Source organism: Macaca mulatta, chromosome 3 (assembly GCF_049350105.2).
Source record: "Macaca mulatta isolate MMU2019108-1 chromosome 3, T2T-MMU8v2.0, whole genome shotgun sequence".
In the NCBI taxonomy this organism is placed as follows: domain Eukaryota; kingdom Metazoa; phylum Chordata; class Mammalia; order Primates; family Cercopithecidae; genus Macaca; species Macaca mulatta.
In genome coordinates this window covers 30,094,540-30,119,244 of record NC_133408.1, presented here as the reverse complement: position 1 = coordinate 30,119,244, position 24,705 = coordinate 30,094,540, and the positions used below count along the sequence as shown (strand labels likewise).

The 24,705-nt window shown below is 41.3% G+C and overlaps 1 protein-coding gene across 8 annotated transcripts in view; it reads left to right on the top strand.

Annotated features, from left to right (window-relative positions):
- The window catches only part of CXADR (CXADR Ig-like cell adhesion molecule), a 252,397-nt gene that overhangs the window by 107,437 nt on the left and 120,255 nt on the right, over nt 1-24,705 (top strand). For 2 of the 8 annotated variants that reach the window (XM_077997942.1, XM_077997941.1), the window contains one exon: nt 11,941-15,013. The exons of 5 other annotated variants lie outside the window; for them this stretch is intronic. In XM_077997942.1, coding sequence (XP_077854068.1) covers nt 11,941-11,970 — 30 coding nt within the window. In that variant the 3' untranslated portion in view covers nt 11,971-15,013. Of the gene's footprint in view, nt 1-851; nt 1,210-11,940; nt 15,014-24,705 lie in introns of those variants that run through there. One more of the 8 variants, XM_077997934.1, reaches the window with a different exon arrangement.

The window sequence follows — 24,705 nt, the reverse complement described above, 5'->3', positions numbered from 1 at the left end:
GACACTTGATGGCTTAATTAGGGTGATTACAGGTAGGCTTTTAAAATTCTGCTTTGTCAGCAGATGACCCAATAAAATGTTACCATAAAGAGCTTGTTCCCACCCCACCCCAGCCCAGGAGGAGCTCAAAACTTGGACTATAGTTAATACATTAATAATGTTTGTGATGTGGTTGGCAAAATATTTTGTAACGATGTGCTTATAAAGGTAATTGGAGGTAATTGCAGCAAGTCAGGTTTTTCTTTACCTTGTAGGAAGTTACAACTAACTCTTTTTGTGATATGAAAAGACATATCTATACCTATATATAATGCATATATCTATATGCTTTATTTCAGGGGGGCATGAAAAGAGATTTATGACAGAAAATTTTTTGCCAGTGTTTTTATCCTAGCTTAATATGCTCACAAATAACTTTTTTTTCAGAAGGAAAGTTGGTGAGACGAATAAACTATGACGTGTATCATTAGCAATGACCAAAACACAGTGGAGGTATTATGTATAGAAGGAAAGAGAGTAGAACGAAGTTGTTAGGTTGGTGACTCTGTTTTGTTTTTGTTTGTAATTGTAGACTTGTAAATATTGAACTATCATGGAGCTAAGGAACGAATAGGAGAGAATAATTCTTCTCACTGAATGTTCAACATAAACACAACATAAAAAGGTGCACCATTCTAAGAAACTAAAATGTTTCAGAGCAAAAACCATGGGGAGAATATATTCACTGCTCCTTCAATATGGGTGTATAGCTTATGCTAATTTCACTGGGCGTTCTCAAGTATATAATCTGTTTAATTTGGAATATCTAAAATTAAGTGATGACTCTTTTTTTTTTTTTTTTTTTGAGACAGGGTCTTGCTGTGTCACCTAGCTCAAGCAATCTTCCCACCTCAGCCTCCTGAGTAGCTGGGACAACACGCATGTGCCATCATGCGCAGCTAATTTTTGTATTTTTTTGTAGAGATAGGGTTTTACCACATTGCTCAGATGGTTCCTGAACTCCTGGGCTCAAGCCATCCATCCACCTTGGCCTCTCAAAGTACTGAGATTATAGGTGTGAGCCACTACACCCAGCCGAAGTGATGACTCTTTATTTTGGAAGTATTTATTTATTCTGGACCCTTTATTTCTTTGATGTATTTTTTAATTCGATTTTATTATCTTATAGACAGATAATTCATTAAATACATAACTAAATGTTTTAAACAATATTTTGGTTTGTGTGCTTACTGATATATTTGTAGTCACAAATCAGAAAAAAAATTGTAATGTCAGAGAGACTTTCGAAAACAGTTAAGCCCAGAGGCAGCATCACTCCTCTCTTTACATTCATTTCCTCCGTGTTTGAACTCACCCCACGGTTTTGAGTACTGCCTGTGTGAGAGGACTCCCTAATTAATCATTCCAGCTCCCCATAATCCTCTTCAAACTTGTGTATCTAACAATGTAATAGACATCTCCACTTGGATAGCTGATAGGCTTTTCATACATAACATGTCCCAAGATAAACCCTTCTTTGCCCTTGTCCTGCAACTCCCGCTAATCTTGCCACTCATCTTTGTTACCTCATTATATCTTTTTTCTCCATGGCTCGAACCAAAAATTTTGGAGTCAGCAATGACACCCCTCTTTCCCCAACACCCCATAAGCTACCCCTGAGCAAATCCTCTTGATTCAACCTAATTTTCAACTCTTTTTGAGACACTCAAGTAGCAGTTTTAAATGGTTCAACCCAACGTATCCAGAATCTGACCATTCCTATGTCCATTGTAATTTCCCTAGTTCAAGCTGTTGCATGAACGATTGCAACATTTGTCTAATTGCATTCTACACAGGGTAGTTCACAGTGATCCTTTCCATCGTGTAAGGCTGATCGTGTCATGGCTCTGCCCAAACCCCCATAGGCTCCCCATTTCATCCACAGTAAAAGACAAAGGTCTCACAATGTTCTACTAAGCCCCACAGTAGCTGACCCCTCATTTCCTTTCTTCCCCCAGCCCATACTTTCTCCCTCTCTTGCTTCATCTCCTGCTATACTCCCCTCCCATTTCAATCAAGTCTCATAGTCCGTATTAGTTTTCTATTACTTCCAAAGCAAAAGACCACAAATTGCCACACAGTTAGCAGCTTAAAGCAACATAAATTTATTATCTCACAGTTCTGTAGTTTGGAAGTCTGAACTGTTTTGGCTGTTTCCTGTGTTGGTAGAATCCAGTGCCTTCAGTTTGCAGGACTGAGGTTCCTGTTTCCTCACTGGTGTCACCTAGGGCCCACCCTTTTCTCCCAGAGGACAGTCCTTGCTCACGGGTCCCCAGATCTCAGAGCCAGAAACAGTGCATGCTATCCTCATGTTTGGAATCTCTCTCATGTTTCCCTTCTGCTGAGTCTCTCTTGCTGCAGCCAGAAAAAGTTTTTTGTTTTAAGGGCTCATGTGACTCTATTGGACCCACCCTGGATAATCTAGGATAATCTTTTTATCTTAAGGTCTGAAATGCCATTTCCATCTGCAATTTCTTTGCCACAGAATATAACAGATTGACGGGTTCCAGGCATGTGGGCATGGACATCTTTGGGGCACTGCTGTCTGCCTACCATAGGGTCTCTTAGCCACACATGCTTCCATCTCTGGGCCCATATGCTTGCTGTCCTGCTACCTGGAATATTGTTCCCCTGCATAATTACCCAGCTCATTACACAGCAGGGCCTTGCCCAGGCATCACCAGATCCTATCAGCCTCTCTGACCAGCCTATAAAAGAAACATACCCTATTACACCTTTTTTTTTTTTTTTTTTTTTTTTTTTGAGACGGAGTCTTGCTCTGTCGCCCAGGCTGGAGTGCAGTGGCCAGATCTCAGCTCACTGCAAGCTCCACCTCTCACGTTCACGCCATTCTCCTGCCTCAGCCTCCCGAGTAGCTGGGACTACAGGCGCCGCCACCTCGCCTGGCTAGTTTTTTGTATTTTTTAGTAGAGATGGAGTTTCACCGTGTTAGCCAGGATGGTCTGGATCTCCTGACCTCGTGATCCGCCCGTCTCGGCCTCCCAAAGTGCTGGGATTACAGGCTTGAGCCACAGTGCCCGGCCTACACTTTTTTTTTTTACCCCTTAACCTGCTTTTTGTTTTCTTTCTCTAACCACCGTCTGACAAAATATATTTGTTTATCTATTATATGTCTCCCTTTACTAAGACTTTTGGGAGCAGGAACTTTGATTTATTCACTCCTAGATTTGTACTACCTAGACCGGTTTCTTGTACTTGGTAAAATGTTCAATAAATATTTGTTGAATCGCCAAGAAAAGCCCCAGAGGCCCAACTGCATTAATCATGTTTGGGCAAAAAATGTGAGTCCACTAACTCTGAATTTATCGAAGGAACTATTTTTTTTTAAACTTATTCATAAGAATACCATTAGTTTGTCAAATGCCTTGCTGAGGTCATTATAGCAACTTCTATAGGTATCTTCTGACGCTCTGAAAGAAAACAATTTATTGTAGATTTCAAAATAGAAAAGGAGAATTCTAATGTTGCTAACACAAAGAAAAGTGTTTGAGGTGATAAATATCTCAATTACCCTAATTTGATCATTACACATTGTATATATGTATCAAAATAGCCATGTACCCCAAAGGTATGTACAACTGTGATATATAATTGATATATTAATTTTTAAAAAGAAAACAAGTAGTTTGGCATTACTGTCCTTGGTATACCTAAACTAGCTCAAAGTTTTCATCTCTTTCATCTCTAATTGTTGATAAACTTTTTACTAATCTGTGCTAAAATCTTTAAAGCAGGCCGGGCGCGGTGGCTCAAGCCTGTAATCCCAGCACTTTGGGAGGCTGAGACGGGTGGATCACGAGGTCAGGAGTTCGAGACCATCCTGGCTAACACGGTGAAACCCCGTCTCTACTAAAAAATACAAAAAACTAGCCGGGCGAGGTGGCGGGCGCCTGTAGTCCCAGCTACTCGGGAGGCTGAGCCAGGAGAATGGCGTAAAAACCCGGGAGGTGGAGCTTGCAGTGAGCTGAGATCCGGCCACTGCACTCCAGCCCGGGCGACAGAGTGAGACTCCGTCTCAAAAAAAAAAAAAAAAAAATCTTTAAAGCACTCGAGATCAAGTCTGTAGTTTTCGAATCACTTTTCATCTTCTTTCAAAATTAGACAAGTTCTTGATATTTCTCTTATATTAAACATGTCCTCATTTAATTACTTATCAGCAGTGTACCCTAAATCTACAAATGATTCTAGCACCAGAGATATTAATCCCCTCAAAGTTACTATTTCTTCTTTTTCTTTAACTCCTCACCTTAGGACGTTAGCTCTGTTCTTTTTTATTTAAGGTTGCTTTTCTTAGAATAAAGAATGAAACAAAATGAGATTCTGAAGGTTTTACTTTTGCCTCCATCTGCACTGAGCAGTAGTCTGAACACTTTCTCTGAACTTAGCAAAACAGCTTTTTGAGAACCATCAGCCCATTTTTGACATTTAGCCTTCCCTTCCCCATTATTGTGGGTTTCAGCCAATAACTTTTTCATTTACCGCTGGTCTACCTTATGCAGTCTTTTCGGTTTCCTGTGCATTTCCCCCTTTTCTTTCTTCATGGGTATTATTATTCATATACGGGCAGACTATTTAAGAGTTACCCATTTCTCATGAGCCATTTTCTATTTTAGATCTTTGTCACTGCAAACATACCTATCCCCTTGGAATTAAAACAGGTTTTTTAAAAAATAATTTTTGATCTCATGTTAATTGTAAGCAAGAAAATGTGCTATATACTGCAGAGCAGTTTTTTCTCAAAGTTTTCTCAAAGTCCTGGGCCACCTGAATCTGAACCATGGGGTGGTGATAATGGTATTTATTACCATGCAGATTACCAATTACTCAATCAGAATTGGAAGGGGGTAGATGGGAGACTTGGGAATCAACATTTTTTTTCTTTATTTCTTACTTAATGAAAAGTTTCCAAAGGAATCGGCATTTTTTTTAGTAAGTTTCTCAGGCTATACTTTTTAAAGCCTGACAACTTTATCTGTCAAGGATATGCAGAAGCACAAGTCCCTGCTGATAAGGAGCTAATACTATATTTAAGATGATATGGCATAAAAATCACATCAATAATGACTGGCACAAACAATCAGTGCACTTGGGTCAGCAAGTGCAGCTGCTGGGAATGGGGTAGTGGGTGTTAAGGCTGGCTTCATAGAGCAGGTGTTTATTGCTCATAAAAAGCACTCAAGAACTGTTTGTTGAATTAATGACAAGAGCTGTGCTGAAAGGTAAAGAAACCATAATATTTTTTTAGTTGAGAAAGAACATAGAACCCTTTTGTTTCCCCCTGTTATCATATAGTGAAAAGAAATTGAGTTCCAGAAAAGTAATTGCCGCAATTGCCCCACGTCACACACATGGTGGTATTGAAAGAGACAAGAAGCAAGGTTTCCTAACTACAAACTTTGTTCTTTCTCCACTATCGCATGAGAGAATTTGGACTGGCTACAAGCAAGAGGTAAGGCATTTTAAGACCTGGAGTAGGCCGGGCGCAGTGACTAATGCCTGTAATCCCAGCACTTTGGAAGGCCGAGGTGGGCAGATCACCTGAGGTCGGGAGTTCGAGACCAGCCTGATCAACATGCAGAAACTCCGTCTCTACTAAAAATACAAAATTAGCCAGGCATGGTGGCTCATGCCTGTAATCCGGGCTACTCAGGAGGCTGAGTCAAGAGAACCGCTTGAACCCAGGAGGCGGAGGTTGTGGTGAGCTGAGATTACGCCATTGCACTCCAGCCTGGGCAACAAGAGCAAAACTCACCTCAAAAAAAAAAAAAAAAAAGGAACTGGAGTAAATTTAGTTAGATGTGTAATAAATGGGGTGTCATTAACCAACAAGGAAGGACAAAGGACTTGTGACTGAGACATTGATGAAAAACAGGCTAGAAAAGGCAAGTTAAGATTGTGAGGCTGCATGTAGCACCTCATGCATCCGGCCTCACCAGCCTGTAATCCCAACACTTTGGGAGGCCAAGGCAGGAGAATTACTTGAGCCGAAGAGTTCAAGACCATCTGGGAAACATGGTCTCCACAAAATATTTAAAAGTAAATAAAAGATAAGATTGTGAGTCGCTTGAATACCAGAGCAAAAGAAGTAGATATTGGAGAGCTGCTAAAAATTTTGAGACAAGATGAAAGCAATGTTAGGAAAATTAACTTGTAGTTGCTACTCTTAAACATGAGAGAGACAAAGGTCCAAAGCCAATGAGATGCCAGATTAGGATCCAGCTTTGTGGACCATGATGAGAAAATTAAGACCCAGACTGGTAAAAGTAAGGATGTGTGAACAAATTTAAAGTTTGGGTCAATACAATATGGAAACAAGTCCAATTCTGGTCTAGTTCAGTAGTTTCTTTCTTTTAGTTGATTAACTTTTTAGTTGATTTTTTCTAAAAGCAAGTGATTCTCTTTTTTTCACACTAATGTAGAACTCAACTTTTCCTTTTCTCAAAGCCCAACTTTTTTTATACACAAACAAATCAATAATCAAATAAAAGTTATACACATAAGAGACTGTAAAAGCACCATTTCATTCAGCAAACCTTTAAAAGAAGCATCTACTCTTTGTTAGGCACTGTTCCAACTTCTGGGCCCTTAGAAATGCATAAGATATGGTCTCTGTTTTAGTCAGGGTTCTCCGGAGAAACAGAACCAATAAGATGTGGATAAATATATATAAAGAGATTTATTTTAAGGAATTGGCTCACGCGATTATGAAAGCGGGCAAGTCTCAAGATCTGTAAGATGAGTTGGGAAGCTGGAAACCCAGGGGAACCAATGGTGTAGTTCTAGCCTGAGTCTGAAAGCCTGGAACCAGGAGAGTCCTTGGTGTAGTTCCAGTCCCATTGCCGGCAGGCTTGAGACCCAGGAAGTGCTAACGTTTCAGTTGGAGTCCGAAGGCAGAAAAAAGTCAATGCCCCTGTTCTTTTTTTTTTTTTTTTTTTGAGACGGAGTCTCGCTCTGTCACCCAGGCTGGAGTGCAATGGTGTGATCTCGGTTCACTGCAATATCTGCCTGCCAGGTTCAAGCTATTCTCCTGCCTCAGCCTCCCGAGTAGCTGGAATTACAGGTGCACGCCACCACGCCTGGCTAACTTTTGTATTTTTAGTAGAGAGAGGGTTTCACCATGTTGGCCAGACTGGTCTTGAACTCCTGACCTCAGGCAATCCACCCGCCTCGGCCTCCGAAAGTACTGGGATTACAGGTGTGAGCCACCATGCCCGGCCAATGTCCCAGTTCTTAGAAAGTAATCAGGCAGCAAGAATTCTCTCTCACTTGGGAGAGGGTCAGCCTTTTTGCTCTGTTGAGGCCTTCAACTGATTAGAGGAGTCATATCCATAGCATGGAGGGCAATCTGCTTTACTAGGTCTACTGATTTAAATGTTGATCTCATCCAAAAACACCCTCACAGACACACCCTGAATGATGCTGGGCTAAATACTTGGGCAGCCTATGGCAAGTCAAGTTGACATATACAATTAACCATCACAATCTCTGTCTTCAAGGAGCTTACAACTTACTGGGGGTAAGAGACAAGGAGGCCAATGAATCACAGCACTTTGGGAGGCCGAGGTGGGCTGATCACTTGAAGCCAGGAGTCTGAGACCAGTCTGGCCTGAACATGGCAAAACCCCATTTCTACTAAAAATACAAAAATTAGCTGGGTGTGGTGGCACAGGCCTGTAGTCCCACCTACTCAGGAGGTTGAAGTGGGAGGATTGCTTGAACCTGGGAGGCAGAGATTGCAGTGAGCTGAGATGACACCACTGTACTCCAGCCTGGGCAACAGAGAGAAAAAAAAATTAAAAAATTAGCTATGTATGTTGGTATGTGCCTGTAGTCCCAGCTACTCAGGAGGCTGAGGTCGGAGGATTACCGGAGTCCAGGAGGTTGAAGCTGTGGTTAACTGTGATTGTACCACTGCAATCCAGCCTGGGAACAGAGTGAGACCCTGTCTCACACGAAACAAATGAAACAAAACAAAACCCACAAAAAAGCGAAAACCAAAACAGACAAATAAAATAACAACTTGTAATTAAGACTCCAGTATAGGCCTTTATTTTAATTCTATGACAACACCAAATGGAGGAGCTGGGCATGGTGGTGGATGCCTGTAATACCAGCTACTCGGAGGCTGAGGCAGGAAGATCACTTGAGCCCAGGAGTTTGAGACCAGCTTGAGCAACCTAGTGAGACCCTGGCGCTATAAACAAACAAACAAACAAACAAATAAATAAAACAAAGTGGAGAGTGATAAACTCTGCCTGTGGAAAAAGGTGAAGTCAATAAAGTTACAGGGAAAATAGTTTCTGTTTAGGAAAACACCAAGATGGGCCATTTTATTTACAGCCATCAAGCTGTCTGAGCATTGCCAGAATAACCCAGGATGTCTCCAAACTGCACCAGGTGGGAGATAAATGGGCATCTTGGGGTTGGATGTAGTTGGGAGATTAAGAGTGAGATTCTAAGAAATCAAGGCTACCCAAAAATATATTGGGCTCGTTCTTGAATTAAAAAAAGACACTCGAATGAAAGTTTCTAAGATTCAGGATTTATCAAGAGACCTAAGAATATGTTATTTTTTACTTCTAAATTAGAAAATCGTATGAAGTGACAAATTTTAAACATATCCAAAAATAGAGAGCAAAGCACAATGAAGCCCAATATCCATCGAGATTTAAAATTACCAAGATTGTGTCACACTTGCGTAATTGCTTTTTCTTTCTTTGCTAAATATTTGAAAACAAATCTCAGAAATCCTGTCATTTCACTCCTACATACTTCAAGATGCATCCCTAAAAAATATGGTTTTGAAAAAATTCATAATGCCATTTTTACATCTAACAAAATTAATAGTAATTCCTGGTATTTTGCCATTATGGAATATGCAGGGATATTAAGATATCCCTCACTGTCTAAAAAAATTCTCTCTACTGTTGGTTAGTTGAACGGTAACTCAAAGTCCATATATTTAAATGTTTTGACTCTCCTTTCTTTTAAATGTAGAGAAGACTTCTTTCCTTCCTTTTTTTGGGGGGTGGGGGGGTCTCTCGTGGTATTGATTTGTTGAAGAAAATGCATCTATTGTCATTAAAAATGTTCCATATATTGAATTTGTTCTAATATTCATTTTTTCTGCAATATAATCTACATTTCACTGTATTCTTTCAAAAATTCTGCTCCCTATTTGGCTTTAAGTCAAAGGTACTTATGGGAGCAAAGGAACTTAGGAGATGCTTTCCAGGAAGGTAATGGATTACAGAAAAGGGGAAGGAAGTGCAGAATTAGAAATGCAGGGTGTCGAACAAGAAGACAAAGCAATGGAGAAAGAGAGAAAGAGAGATGATGCAGAGAGAGATAAGGCAACTCCCTGGCTCCCTTGTACTTACCAAAAAAAGTGAACCAAATTTGAGACTTTCTAAGGTAGTTGTAAAAAGATCAGTATTATATTAAAAGAATGATGGAAATCTGAATAGTAAAATGTATTGAACCTACTAAATAGATTGTTACATTAGCACTGTGGGTTCTTTAGCCTAAATATAGAACTTACCATTTTTTTCTTGAGGAAAAGATAGATTATGACACTTACGGTAGAATCATGTAAAATTCAGTGGTAAATAGGTTCGTGTAGTTTTACAGTTCATTGCTTTTATAGTCTTAGACTATAAAATAAAACAGTTGAACTGAAAATGTCTGCTCTTACCCAGTTTTATCATCCCACTGCTTTTCACGCTCTTTTGCTTTTTGTTGGCCAGCACACTAGTTCGTTTTTAGCCAAGTATTTCAAAGTGTCAAATAAAAGTACTGCTGCAGCCAGGCAGCAGCTGACTTCATTTTTACTCAAGTGTGAGATAGCACTCACAGATGTCAACTTGTATTCTTTTTTAATGAAATAATTTTGATGAATTCTAAATATACTAAAGCATTGTCAGAATCACCTTTGAAAATTCAGGGTTTAGTAATCAGTGCAAACTCCAGCGACACCTCAAACGTATCAAATATTCGTTCTCATAGAGACCTGGTGAGATTAACATGACAGTATTAATGATTTCAGCTTTTTATATTCACTCTTGGTGTTGCTGTCATCTTATACACTTCTCCACATTACTGCCATCTAAGATAGACTCTAAGTTAAAGACATTTATTTGTTTTGCTCAGCTACCCCTAAGTGTGGTAGACTAGATACCACTTGATTATGATGACAATGAAAGGAAGATGAGGCTTAAAAAATGTTTTAATTTGGATCATGGTTCACCGCAGTATCTATCTCCTGAGCTCAGTAGATCCTTCCACCTCAGCCTCCTGAGCAGCTGGGACCACAGGCGTGCACCACCACACCTGGCTAATTTTTAAATTTTTTTGTAGAGAGAGGATTTTGTCATGTTACCCAGGCTGGTCTTCAACTCCAGGGCTCAAGTGATTCACCAGCCTTGGCCTCCCAAAGTGCTTGGGACCACAGGTATGAGCCACTGAATTGGGCCTGAATTTGGCCTGAATTTGGAAATTTCAACAGAAAGCTGCAAACATGTTTGAGAATTTGAGTATAAATAACTTATTGATTTACGTACTTCCAGTTTCAGTACCACACAGTGAAAGATTCAGAGTGGACCATTTGCAGTTGATAAAATTCACACGTCTCCCCAAGAGTTTGAAGGGTTTTACAGTCAAAGCCTGAGTGAAAATGTCTGTGAAAAACAAAGTTTAAGAGCTCAGAGGGAAACTTAAGAGAACACAATGTAAGTGAACAGCCTATTAAGAAAGATCAAGGATAAGAAGAACTATAAAAAGAACAGATAAGGAAAGCACTCAGAATAACAATTGCATATTGATGTGGAGGCTCAACTCAGAGGGGGTTAGAACAAGCTGGTCAAGGTTTCCAAAGGGCAACATTTAGGAGACACAAACAAACTTGGCAAGTCACTGTGGTCATTAACCTGTACTTAAAAAACTGAAGAGAGGGCCGGGCACTGTGGCTCAAGCCTGTAATCCCAGCACTTTGGGAGGCCGTGACGGGCGGATCACGAGGTCAGGAGATTGAGACCATCCTGGCTAACCCGGTGAAACCCCGTCTCTACTAAAAAATACAAAAAACTAGCCCGGCGAGGTGGCGGGCGCCTGTCGTCCCAGCTACTCGGGAGGCTGAGGCAGGAGAATGGCGTAAACCCGGGAGGCGGAGCTTGCAGTGAGCTGAGATCCGGCCACTGCACTCCAGCCTGGGCGGCAGAGCAAGACTCCGTCTCAAAAAAACAAAAAAAACAAAAAAAACCCCAAAAAACTGAAGAGAGGCCGGCGCGATGGCTCACGCCTGTAATCCCAGCACTTTGGGAGGCCAAGGCGGGCGGATCACGAGGTCAGAAGATCGAGACCATCCTGGCTAACACGGTGAAACCCCGGCTCTACTAAAAATACAAAAAAAAAAAAAAAAGAGTCGTGCGTGCTGGCGGGCACCTGTAGTCTCAGCTACTCGGGAGGCTGAGGCAGGAGAACGGCGTGAACCCTGGAGGCGGAGCTTGCAGTGAGCCGAGATCGCGCCACTGCACTCCAGCCTGGGCCACGGAGTGAGACTCTGTCTCAAACAAAACAAAACAAAACAAAACAAAACAAAAACCTGAAGAGAAGGGTGTGAAGGATTTGAAGGAGGGTGTGAAGGGTTTGAAGGAGGGTGCTCAGATTTGGCTAGGTGTATAATCACAGTGGTCCCAAGGTTTAGGTGGTCTTACTCTCTAAGCCTGTGGTAAGATAATCGGATAATGTTGGGGCTCAGAAAACGATGTCTCATAGTGTGGCCCTATAGCATGTTGAACACACTGAATTAAAGAAAATTGGGAGACCTGAGAAGCTGCCTCAGAATCAAGGTCTCTCTGATCTTGCTTTGTTTTCCTCCCCCAGGCACGGGCAGAGCTCTCCCTGAAGTTCTGACTGAGGGAATTCCTTCCAAAAGACACACAATTGTCTTCAATCTCCTGTCTGAAATCTCACTAACCAGGGAAGATTAATCACCAAAGAAGAAATTAAAGATTATTAGTTGGGCACGGTGGCTCATGCCTATAAGCTCAGCACTTTGAGAGGCCAAGGTGGGAGGATGGCTTGAGCCTAGGAGTCCGAGACCAGCCTGGGCAATATAGTGAGACTCCATCTCTACAAATAAAAAATAATAGGTGGGTGAGTTGGCGCACATCTGTAGTCCCAGCTACTCAGGACGCTAGACAGTAAAATCACTTGAGCTAGGTAGAAGCTGCAGTGAGCTGTGATCGTGCCACTGCACTTCAGCCAGGGCAACAAAGGAAGACCCCTCAAAAAAAAGTAAAAGAAAATATTGTCCACACATACTCTCAGCACACTTTTCATCTATTCTTCTGAGGAGTGGTGCCTGAGAGACTTATCTGCATAATTAGACAGCCTTTGTTCACAGTGCAATTCTGCCACTCAATCATCAACATCTCTCTCAGAGCCCAGACAAACTTTGTCCCAGGCTGTTGTCTGTTCTTTGAGCCAATTCATTTCCCCTAAAAATTATCTACTCTTCCTCTAAAATTACCTACATCCCCTCCTTCCCTCTGCCTTATAAAGAAGGTATTTAGCCTTCAATAATCTGGCCCTTCTTTGAGTTTTATACTTTGTCTGACTCCCATGTGCTAGTACATTTATAAATTTGTATGCCTATTCTCCCATTAATCTGTCTATTTTAGTTTGTTTATAGGTTCGAATTCTCATACCTTCAGAAGGTGAAAAGAAAGTTCCTTTTGCCTTTACAACATGAGACTGGCCCTGAAGTGTTCATTAACCATGTGAAGCTTATATCTCAAAATGGCCTCACATACACTAGTAAAGATTAGCAGGTCATTTGGGCTGATGGCATAGTCTGGAATAACAGAGGAGGAAATGAAATTTTAAAAGCTCATGAACCCAAGGGTATGATCTTCAGAGGAGAGATTTCCTATCTCTTAAATTCTACGTAAATAGTGAAGTCCTATATGGGAGGATCGTTCATCTGGGGCCTACCTTGGGCAGAATAATGTATGTGTACCTCATTCTATCATAGCTAAAAGACAAAGTACTTTTTAAGACTTTGCAAAATTTTGTTCATGTTGCATATCTTTTTAAAGTCTGACTCTCTGCACTAAAATAAGATAGCTTAAACAGGGCTCTTTTTGGAGTAAAATTATTATGAGCCCCGTAGTTTTCCCAGTAAGTAAGCAATCAGAACTTACAAAAATATGAGACAGAGCTTTGCAGATGTAGCTAGAGAAAGGTCAGTTGGTGGACTTGAACTTGTTTTTAGTTTATTTATGTATTCTCCAATACTCTAGACTGTTCTAGAAATCACTAGAGAGAAATAATGGTGGTATTCCATGCCTATGATATATCACAGACTACATTTGGAGGACTGCAGAAAGAAGAAAAACAGAAGTTTCCATAACCAGTGGTAGAGACATGCTAAGTGTCTTCTTTATCAAACTTTATTTTTAATTTTTTTAGAGATGGGATATTGCTATGTTGCCCAGGCTATAGTGCAGTGACTATTCACAGGTGCAGTCAGAGTACACTGCAACCCTGAACTCCTGAGCTCGAGCAATCCTGCTGCCTAAGCATCCTGAGTAGTTAGAACTATAGGTGCATGCCACCATGCTGCGCTTACATGCCTTCTTTACTGATCCTTGATGGTAAAGGGGAAGACCGTTTTAGAACCCTTGATTCCTTGGACATAATCCCATGGTACTGCTCTTTAATAAACATAAATTATAAGGAATTGGATTCTATAGGAAAGAAATGGATGGAAGTTATATCAAAATGTAATAATACTGAAATATTAATAGAAAGGGCTAAATAGAATCTGTGGTATAACTCTCAAAATAGTCCTTTAGTCACCTCCCTTTGAAAATGTCAAGGTTAAGACCTAGAGACATAAAGTCCTGCCCAAAGTCAATCGGCTGGTTAGTGGCACACAGAGCACTAAAGTTTACCTCAGCAGGTTCCCAGTTAGTACATTTTCTAGAACTTCTAAAAATTAATGTTAAGATAGTCTTTGCTCTATTAAAGCATAATTATAAACATCAAATATTTGTAAAATATCTTTATATAATAGGATGTTTTTCCTTTTTATTTTATTAGTAAATTTGTCACAATATTAATTTAGTTAGTAAATTAGAATTTTTCTTTCCCATTCATCGTATATGTCAGCAGCAGGTAATCCTACTCCATCTTCCCACCACATCCCATTTCATTTTCACCTGGTCTCCAAAGGGTGGAATCACTTGGCAAGCTCCAGAGATCTTCAAATTTATTTTTAAAATATTTCAAATCAAAAAGTTTTTGAGCTATGAAATTTATTTTGATAAGATATTGAGCTTTCTTCTAGCCTTTTATCCACTAATTCTACTCTTAGAAATTACTTCCTAAAAAATACTTTTAAAAAAAAACACACACACACAAAATGTCCTCTAACTTTGTTCTTTTTTCTTCCAAGTTGTTTTGTCTGTTCTAGATCTTTTGCACTTTAAACTTTAGAGTCAGTTTGCTACTTCTACAAAGTAGCTGGCTGGGATTTCTATTAGGATGCCTTGAATCTACAGATCAATTTGGAAAGAACTGACATCTTAACAATACAGAGTTATCTAATCTAGGAACATGGTATATTTCTTAATTGACTTAGGTCTTCTTTAATATTTGATTTTACTCAGCAATGTTTACAGTTTTCAGTGTACAGGTCTTGAACATCTTTTGTCGAATTTATCCTTAAGCATTTTATAGTTTTGATGCTACTGTACATGGCAAACTTTAATTTTAATTTTTGATTATTTATTGCTAATATAAAGAAATACAATTGGTTTTGGATATTGACTTTGTACCCTGCCACCTAACTAAACTCACTTTTCAGTTCTAATAGCTTATTTTGCAGATTCTTTAGGGTTTTTTGATAGAAGATAATATCATCTGTGAATAAACAGAGATTTATGTCTCCCTTTCCAGTCTATTTGCTTTTAATTATTTCTCTTTCCTTATTGTAGTGTTAGAACCTCCAGGATAATGTTGAATAAAAATAGCGGGAGTGGCCATCCACAATATGGTTAATTTTTTAAATTAATTAATTCACTTAGGTTACTTCCAAAAGATGCAGTGTTACAAGATGACTCCAGACTTTGAATCCTGTTTTTGGGCAGTAAGGTCAAAAGCTGAAGGCAAAAGGTATATACTAACGATTCTGTCCCTTTTTGTTAGGAATAAAATAGCTTTCCTGGAAGATCTAACCAGTAAATGTTCATTTATATTTCATTAATCAGAAATGAATTACATGTCAACTAACACGTCACATTGTGAGGTATCTGGGGAAATAAGTTTTTGTAACTGGGTATTTTGCTGCATGAAAGAAAATTGAGGTTTAGAAGGTAGGAGAGAGGTTATTGGGTAATTAGCAGACATGATATTGAAACTAACAGTTGCTGTTTCATTTATCTAATGCTGTGCAACAAAACATCGCAAGGTCTAGTGACTTAAACAATGACGACATTTAATATGCTCAGGTCTGGATTGTGATAGGGATCAGCTGCAGTGGCTCAGGTACTAAGCCTGGAATGATCTGAAATCTGGCTTACTCACATGTCTAGGAGTTGATTTTGGTTGTTAGCTGGTCCCTCCACTGGGGCAGCGCCTGGAACACCTTCCGCCCCTCCTCTGTGTGGCTGCTTGGCGTCTGCACAGAATGGCGGCTGACTTGCTTTTAATGACTCTGCCTTGGATATCGCATGGTGTTACTATCGCTGTAGTCACAGGCTTACCTCTATTCAAGGGGAGAGGACTTGACCCCACATTTTTTTCTTTAATTATCCTAAATCCTAATGGACCTCACTGTTTTTTTTAAATGAGTCTCACTCTGTCACCCAGGTTGGAGTGCAGTGGTGCAACCTCAGCTCACTGCAACCCTCCGCCTCCTAGGTTCAAGTGATTCTCCTGCCTCAGCCTCCCGAGTAGCTAGGATTAAAGGCCACCACGCCTGGCTAATTTTGTTTGGTTTGTTTGTATTTTTAGTAGTGACTGGGTTTCACCATGTTAGCCAGGCTGGTCTCAAACTCCTTACCTCAGGTGAGCTACCTGCCTGGGCCTCCCTGAAGGCTGGGATTACAGGTCTGAGACTGCCACCAGCAAGACCCCACTTCTTGACAGTAGAATGCCAGATACAATTTGACCGAAATAGCTTGCCTGCTCATGTGCTCATGTCTGAACAAGGTTATTTCACTTCTACAAATGTTAGCCAAAACATTCTTTTTCCCTCCCTTCCTCCCTCCCTTCCTTCCCTTTTCCCAGGGAATTTTTTTAAAAAGAAAAATTGGACCATGTTGCTTGCTCACTTAAAATGTTTCAATACTTCTCATTATAAATCAAATACAGCCAGACGTGGTGACTCACGCCTGTAATCCCAACACTTTGGGAGGCCGAGGTGGGTAGATTACCTGAGGTCAGGAGTTCAAAAACAGCCTGGCCAACACGGTGAAACCCTGTCTCTACTAAAAAATACAAAAATTAGCCAGGCGTGGTGTCACGATCCTGTAGTTCAAGCAACTCAGCAACTCAGGAGGCTGAGGCGGGAGAGTCACTTGAACCTGGAGGTGGAGATTGCAGTGAGCCGAGCAAGATCTCACCACTGCATTCCAGCCCAGACGACAGAGCGAGACTCCATTTCAAAAATAAATAAATAAATAAATAAATAGAAATAAATACAATGATTTTTTTTTTTTTTTTTTTACTACAGTTTATGGGGCCTGGTTTATCACTCCAATTTCATCTCATTTTATTCTGCCCTTTCCTTGCTGTGCTTCTGTTACTGGACATGTCAGTTCTGCAAACATATCTGCCTCTTTTATTCTAGTGCTTTGCACATGATCTTTGTTCCTCCTGGGACACTTCCTTTAGCACGTTGAATGGGCCAGCCCCTGCTCATTCCTCACTTCTCAGGGGGCCTCTTAATAGATGACCAGCTAAGACATTACATATCAACGTTTATGTCCACTGATTTATTGTTTATTTCCCCCTCTGATATAAAGTTTCACAGCTACAGAAACCTTGCCATTTTGGTCACTATTGTGTATCTGTTAGTAGTATGTTTGGCATGTCATCATAATCTGATGAACTAGATACTGTTATCATTCCTATTTTATCAATAGGAACTGAAGCCCAAGGCTCAGAAATGGCACAGCCACACTGGAATCCAGGTTCTCGGACTCCAGAAGCAATATTATTTTTGCCCTGCTCTGAATGATTCAGCAAAAGAGAGAAAGGATGCATTGGTTGGGTCTGTCATAGTTAATTGAGAAAGGACTCCATAAAGGCAAGGCCACTTGCACAGGACCTTGAGTGATGTATACAATTTTGTCAGATGGTGATTGAAAAAAAGGGTATTACAGGTGGTGGGAACAGTGTGAACAGAAACAGAGTGGAGAAAGCACTTGTACAGTCTAAGAATAGTGAGTAATTGTAGAATAGAGTGTGAAGGATTTAAAACTGGAAAGGTAGGTTGCATCATTCTGTAGGTAATTAGAAGACATTAACATTTTTTTGTTTTGTTAAGAGGAGACTCCATCTGTGCTTTAGAAAGCTAACGCTGCACAGGCAAAGTTTAAGGAGTCAGATGTTGGTCTTGAACAAATCATATATATACCTAGAGTATCATTTTACTTATTTATAAGATGGAAGCTGAGTGCAATGGCTCACAACTGTAATCCCAACACTCTGGGAGGCTGACATGGGAGGACTGCTTGAGGCTAGGATTTTAAGACCAGCCTGGACAACAGCGTGAGCCCCTTTCTCACAAAAAGTAAAAAATAAATACAATTTAAAAGATGAGAATATAAATAACATCATGTTCACAGTTTTTGGTGAGAGTTAAATAAGACGATTATGTGAAAGTACTTTGCAAACTATAAAGCACTACACAAATATTAGCATTTTCATCGTAAGTGTTCTGGGTAGTCCTGGGGTAGGGAGAGTGTACAAGTAGGCACATAACCAGAGTAGTTGGGCAATGGCAGAGATCCAGGTAAAATGTGACCAAAATCTAAAAGAGGATAAGATAATAAAATAACATTATCCAAAAAAATCAAGTTAAAGTAGGTTGTATTAGTCCATTTTTGCACTGCTGTGAAGAAACATCTGAGGCTGGGTAATTTATAAATAAAAGAGGTTTAATTGGCACACAGTTTTGCAGGTTGTACAGGAACCATAGCAACTTCTGCTTCTAGAGAGGCCTCAAGAAATTCACAATCATGGCAGAAGGTGAAAGGGAAGCAGGCACATCTTACATGGCCTGAGCAGGAAGAAGAGAGATGGGGGAGGTGCTACCCACATTTAAACAACCAGATCTCATGAGAACTCACTATCATGAGAACAGCACTAGGGGGATGGTCCTAAACCATTCATGAGAAACCACCCCCATGATTCAATCACCTCCCACCATGCCCCACCTCTAACATTGGAGATTACAATTTGACATGAGATTTGGGTTGGGGACACAGATCCAAACCGTATAATTCCCCACTTGGCCCCTCCCAAATCTCATGTTCTTTACACATTGCAAAATATGATCATGGCTTCCCCACAGGCTCTCCAAAGTCTTTTTTTTTTTTTTTTTTTTTTTTTTTTGAGACGGAGTCTTGCTCTGTGCCCCAGGCTGGAGTGCAGTGGCGCAATCTCGGCTCACTGCAAGCTCCGCCCCCCCGGGTTCACGCCATTCTCCTGCCTCAGCCTCCCGAGTAGCTGGGACTACAGGCGCCTGCCACCTCGCCCGGCTAATTTTCTTGTATTTTTAGTAGAGACGGGGTTTCACCGTGTTAGCCAGGATGGTCTCGATCTCCTGACCTCGTGATCCGCCCATCTCGGCCTCCCAAAGTGCTAGGATTACAGGCTTGAGCCACCGCGCCCGGCCTCTCCAAAGTCTTAATTCATTTCAGCATTAACTCGAAAGTCTCAAATCCAAAGTCTCATCTGAAATCAGGCAAACTCCTTCCACATATGAGCTTGTAAAATAAAAACAAGTTAGTTACTTCCATGATACAATGAAGGTACAGGTATTGGGTAAATACTCCTGTTCCAAAAGGGAGAAATAGGCCAAAAGAAAGGGGCTACAGGCCTCACAGAATTCCAAAACCCAGCAGAGCAGTAATTAAACCTCAGAGCTCTAAAATCATCTTCTTTGACTCAATGTCTCACATTCAGGTTATACTGGTACAAGGGGTGGGCTCCCAAAGCCTTGGACATCCCTGCTCCTGTGGTTTTACAGGGTTCAGCCCCTGCAGCTGCTTTCATGGGCTGGTATCGAGTGCCTGAGCTTTTCCAGGCACACAATGCAAGCTGTTGATGGTTCTACCATTCTGGGCTCTGGAGGATAATGGCCCTCTTGTCACAGCTCCACTAGGCATTGCTCCAGTGGGGATACTGTGTGGGGGGCTACAACCCCACATTTCCCCTCTGCACTGCTCTAATAGAGGATCTCTGTGAGGGCTCCACCCTGGCTACAGGCTTCAGCCCGGACATCCAGGCTTTTTTTTTTTTTTTTTTTGAGATGGAGTCTCGCTCTGTCACCCAGGCTGGAGTGCAGTGGCACACCCTTGGCTCACTGCAAGCTCTGCCTCCTGGGTTTATGCCATTCTCCTGCCTCAGCCTCCCATGTAGCTGGGACTACAGGTGCCCGCCACCACACCTGACTAATTTTTTGTATTTTTAGTAGAGACGGGGTTTCACAATGTTAGCCAGGATGGTTTCGATCTCCTGACCTCGTGATCTGACTGCCTCAGCCTCCCAAAGTACTGGGATTACAGGCATGAGCCACTGTGCCCAGCCCATCCAGGCTTTTTTGTACATCCTCTGAAATCTAGGCAGAGGATCCCAAGCCTCAATTCCTGCACTCTGTGTACCTGCAGGCTTAGCACCATGTGGAAGCTACCAAGACTTATCATTTCCACCCTCTGAAGCAGTGACCCAAGCTGTACCTTAGCCCCTTTTAGCTATGGCTGGAGCTGGAGCAGTTGGGATGCAAGGGGAGCAGCGTTCTGTGGTTGTGCAGGGCAGTGGGGCCTTGGGCCCAGCCCAGGAAATCATTCTTCCTTCCCAGGCCTCTAGGCTTGTGATGGGAGGATCTGCTGTAAAGGTCTCTGAAATGCCTTTGAGGCCTTTTCCCCAGTGTTTTGGCTAACAGCACTTGGATCTTTTACACTTATGCAAATTTCTGCAGCCTGCTTGAATTTCTCCCCTAAAAATGAGCTTTCCTTTTCTACCACATGGTCAGGCTGCACGTTTTCCAAACTTTTATGCTCTGCTTCCCTTTTAAATATAAGTTCCAATTTCAGGTCATTTCTTTGCTCACAAATATGAACAAAGGCTGCTAGAAGCAACCAGGCCACGTTGTAAATGCTTTGCTGCTTAGAAATTTCTTCCACCAGATATACTAAATCATCACTCTCAAGTTCAAAGTCCTGCAGATCCCCAGGGCAATGGCACAATCCAACTGAGCTCTTTACTAAAGCATAGCAAGAGTGACCTTTACTCCAGCTCCCAGTAAGTTCATTATTTCCATCTGAGACCTCCTTAGCCTGGACTTCATGTCCATATCACTATTGGCATTTTGGTCACAACAATTTAACAAGTCTCTAGGAAGTTCCAAACTTTCCCTCATCTTCCTGTCTTCTTCTGAGCCCTGCAAACTGTTCCAACCTCTGCCCATTACCCGATTCTAAAGCTGCTTCCACATTTTCAGGTGTCTTTATAGCAATGGCCCACTCCTTAGTACCAGTTTTCTGTATTAGTCTGTTCTTGCACTGCTATAAAGAAGTACCTGAGGGTGGGTAATTTATAAAGAAAAGAGGTTTACTTGGCTCACAGTTCTGCAGGCTGTCTGGTAAGCCTAGTGGCTTATGCACCTGAGGAGGCCTCAGGAAATTTACAATCATGGCAGAAGGTGAAGGGGAAGCAGGCATATCTTACACAGCCCAGCAGAAGGTGGCTAGAGACAGGGGAGGTGCTACACACTTTTAAACAATCAGATCTCATGATAACTCACTCACTATCATGAGAACAGCACTAGGAGGGTGGTGCAAAACCATTCATGAGAAACCACCCCCATGATCCAGTCACCTCCCAACAGGCCCCACCTGGGAGGGCCCTCAATTTGACACGAGATTTGGGCAGCCACACAAACCCAAACCATATCAGGTTTATATTCATAAAGCTCTTAGAAGATCACCTGGCTGATAACTCAAAATAAGTGATTATATATATGTACATCAATCTGTCTACCTACCTATCCATCTGTGTTTGCCAAGTAATAGAAATGCAAAAGACATTTAATGATGAAACCAATCAAGATTATACACTTCATTATATGAAGGCCATTTGCAGAGAGGAAAGAATCAAGGTTAACAAAAAATTGTAACACAGAGTGCCTGGGAGAATGTTCATTAATTGAGATAGGGAAGAAAGAACAGTTTTTAGAAAAGATTAAGACTTACTTTGAACATGATAGCTTGTCTATAAAAAACACATATCACATGTTCTAAAGCTTGTTGAAAATGGAGACACAATATACAGGATGGAAGGAGCTCATGGTCAGAAGAACAGATCTTGGGATTTTTGCTTATAATTAGTTAAAGCATTTTGTTGTTTTTGGTTTTTTTTGTTTGAGACAGGGCCTCGCTCTGTCACCCAGGCTGGAGTGCAGTGGAGCCATCAGGGCTCACTACAGTCTCAATTTCCCAGGTCAACTGATTCTTCCATCTCAGCCTCCCCAGTAGCTGAGACTATGTGTGCACCACCACACCAAGCTCCCTTTGTTTTTGTTTTTGTTTTGGTAGAGATAAGCTCTTCCTATGTTGCCCAGGCTAGTCTCAAACTCCTGGGCTCAAGTGATCCTCCCACCTTGGCCTTTCAAAGTGCTGGGATTACAGGTGTGGGCCGCCATGCTCAGCCTGGTTAGTTGAAGTTTTGGATCAGACTATCGAGAATAGAAAGAAAGCAGGTTGGAGAAAATGTCCAAGGGCAGACCCTTAGAGCTATGCTTCTCAAGCTTTACATGTACTTGAATCCTCTGAGCAGGTACTTAAAATTCAGATCCTGGGATTCTGATTCAGCAGGTCTTAAAAGGGGCCTGAGATGCCATATTTCTGACAAGCTTGCAGATCACTGCTATATTGTTAGTCCACGGCCACAGAGTAGCAAGGCCCTCCAACCTGGTGTACTGATGCATGACTAGAAAATTCAGGTCCAGGGTGGAGTAGGAGTAAATGGAAATTGAGAATGCAATATAATTAATAATTGGAGAAGAAAGTTTCAAAAAAAAAAAAAAAAGAGAGTGAGCAAGAGAGAGAGAGCTTCTTAGTACGAGGACAATAATTGAAGTTGTTAATTTTGGCAATTAGGCCAAAAGGTATAAATGGGAGAATAGTTTAAGTAGATGAATGATGGAGGTCGGATTATAGATAGCAGGTAGAAAAACTGAGCAGTGATTGTAAACCATCCAGTGGAAAATTCAGCAGAGAAAGAAAGTGGTTGGTAGCTTAATAGGGTAGTAATTTTATAAGAAGTATTGCTTTTAGGAGCAAAAATACTCTAGTAGAGAAGAAAAGAGAAAGAAGAGAGGAGGACAGACAGAATATGCCCTAGAGAACAAAAGGAGGAGTTAAATCCGATCACAGGCAAACATTAGACTTGGAAAGAGGATAGGTGAAAAATACGGAGATGATTTCAAGCAGAGGAGAGGCTAGGAAATAGATGCATTAATTTTCAATAATTTTATCTGCTGAGAGTGGAGTACAGAGCTAAGACAGGTGATTCAAGGAGCACAGAAAATATTTCTAACAGTCTTTCTGGGTGACACGACAAAAAAAAAAGAAGAGTGAAATAAAGATGGCCTTACAGAATGAGGACACATTGAGGCTAGATAGCATGAATTCACAGTGATACCAAATGGAACCATTACATGACTTTCTCAAGCAATGCACAGACGCTTACGAATGAAACAGAAGCAGATGACTGGACTTAAACAGGTGTTGGGAGATGGACAACACGAGGAAGTCATACTGCTCACATTTTAATATCTTTGATTGTTGCTTTACAATTGAGCAAAGAGCCAAGCGAAACCAGGAGAGAGGGCAGAATCAGTGGGTCAAAGCAACACGATACAGAGGAAAGAACACCAGACTGACAGACTGAGAATCAGGAGACGTGGGTTCCAATCCTAGTTCCACTTTCTAGATGACTGACTTTGTCCCTTCACCTTCATAACAAAAGTGTTGACGTAAATCAGTTCACAACCTTGGCTATGCAGAGAATTTGCCTGGGGATGTTTACATAATATTATTCCTGGTCCCTATTTTAGAACAACTAAATCAGATTAGGAGATGTCAACTGGATATCTATGTTTTTGAAGCATGTCAGGTGATTTCTATTGAACAGCCAGGGTTGAGGACAACTAGGAGAGATGATCTCTAAAGTTCATTTTTCTTTCTAGTCTTTTTTAGATTCTCAAAGAAAGATAATGGTAAAAGACCAGAGGCAAAATCAAATTCAGTAATAGTGGATATCCTTAGTCCATTAAGGCTGCTATAACAGAATACTCTAAACTGGTTGCCTTATAAACACGTAAATTTATTTCTCACGGTTCTGGAGCCTGAGAAGTTCAAGAGGAAGGTGCTGGTGGATTTGATGTCTAGTGAGAGCCCACTTCCTGATTCATAGATGCTGCCTTTTTGCTGTGTCCTCACGTGGTAGAAGGGGTCAGGAAGCTCTGTGGTGTCCCTTTTAAAAGGTCACTAATCCCATACATGAGGGCTTTGCCTTATGGCCTTATCACCTCCCAAAGATACCACCTCTAAATGCTGCAACATTGGGGATTAGGTTTCAACATGAATTTTGGGGGACATAAACATTCAGTCAAGTGCAGTGAGTGATAAGAAATGTGGGGGAAAAATCAGAAAGCGAAATGTCAGGGCAACGATGAGGTTGGAGGAAAGGCCTTCCATGCGCGTGGCAAACACTACATAGGGTTAAATGCTGTGGCAGAACAGAAATAGTTTTTTGTTCTTTTTCCATCAAGAACTTATATAGTTTGGATGTCCCTTCCAAATCTCATGTTGGGATGTAATCCCCAGTGTTGGAACTGGGGCCTGGTGAGAAGTGTTTTGCTCGTGGGGGTGGATTTCTCATGAATGGCTTGGGCCACCTCCTTGGTATTAAGTGAGGTCTCACTCTGAACTCACATGAAATCTGGTCATTTAAAAATGTGTGGCACCTCCCGCGACACATTACTCTTGCTCTCTCTCTCTCTTGCTCCTAATTCTGCCATGTGGGATGTGTGTTCCCCCTTTGCCTGCTGCCATGACAGGAAGCTTCCTGAGACCTCCCCAGAAGCAGACGCCAGTATGCTTCCTGTACAGCCTGTAGAACTATGAGACAATTAAACTTCTTTTCTTATAAATTACCCAGTATCAGGTATGTCTTTATAGCACTGCAAGAATGGCCTAATACAGGGATATTGTGCAAAGAATCTGTAGAATAAAGGCCATAGTCGAAACAGTTGACAGCATATGGGATCTTGCCAGAGCCAATCTCAGCACTTACAGACTGGGCCATAGACATGTTGTAACCACAACATAACTGGTCACCTGGCAGCCG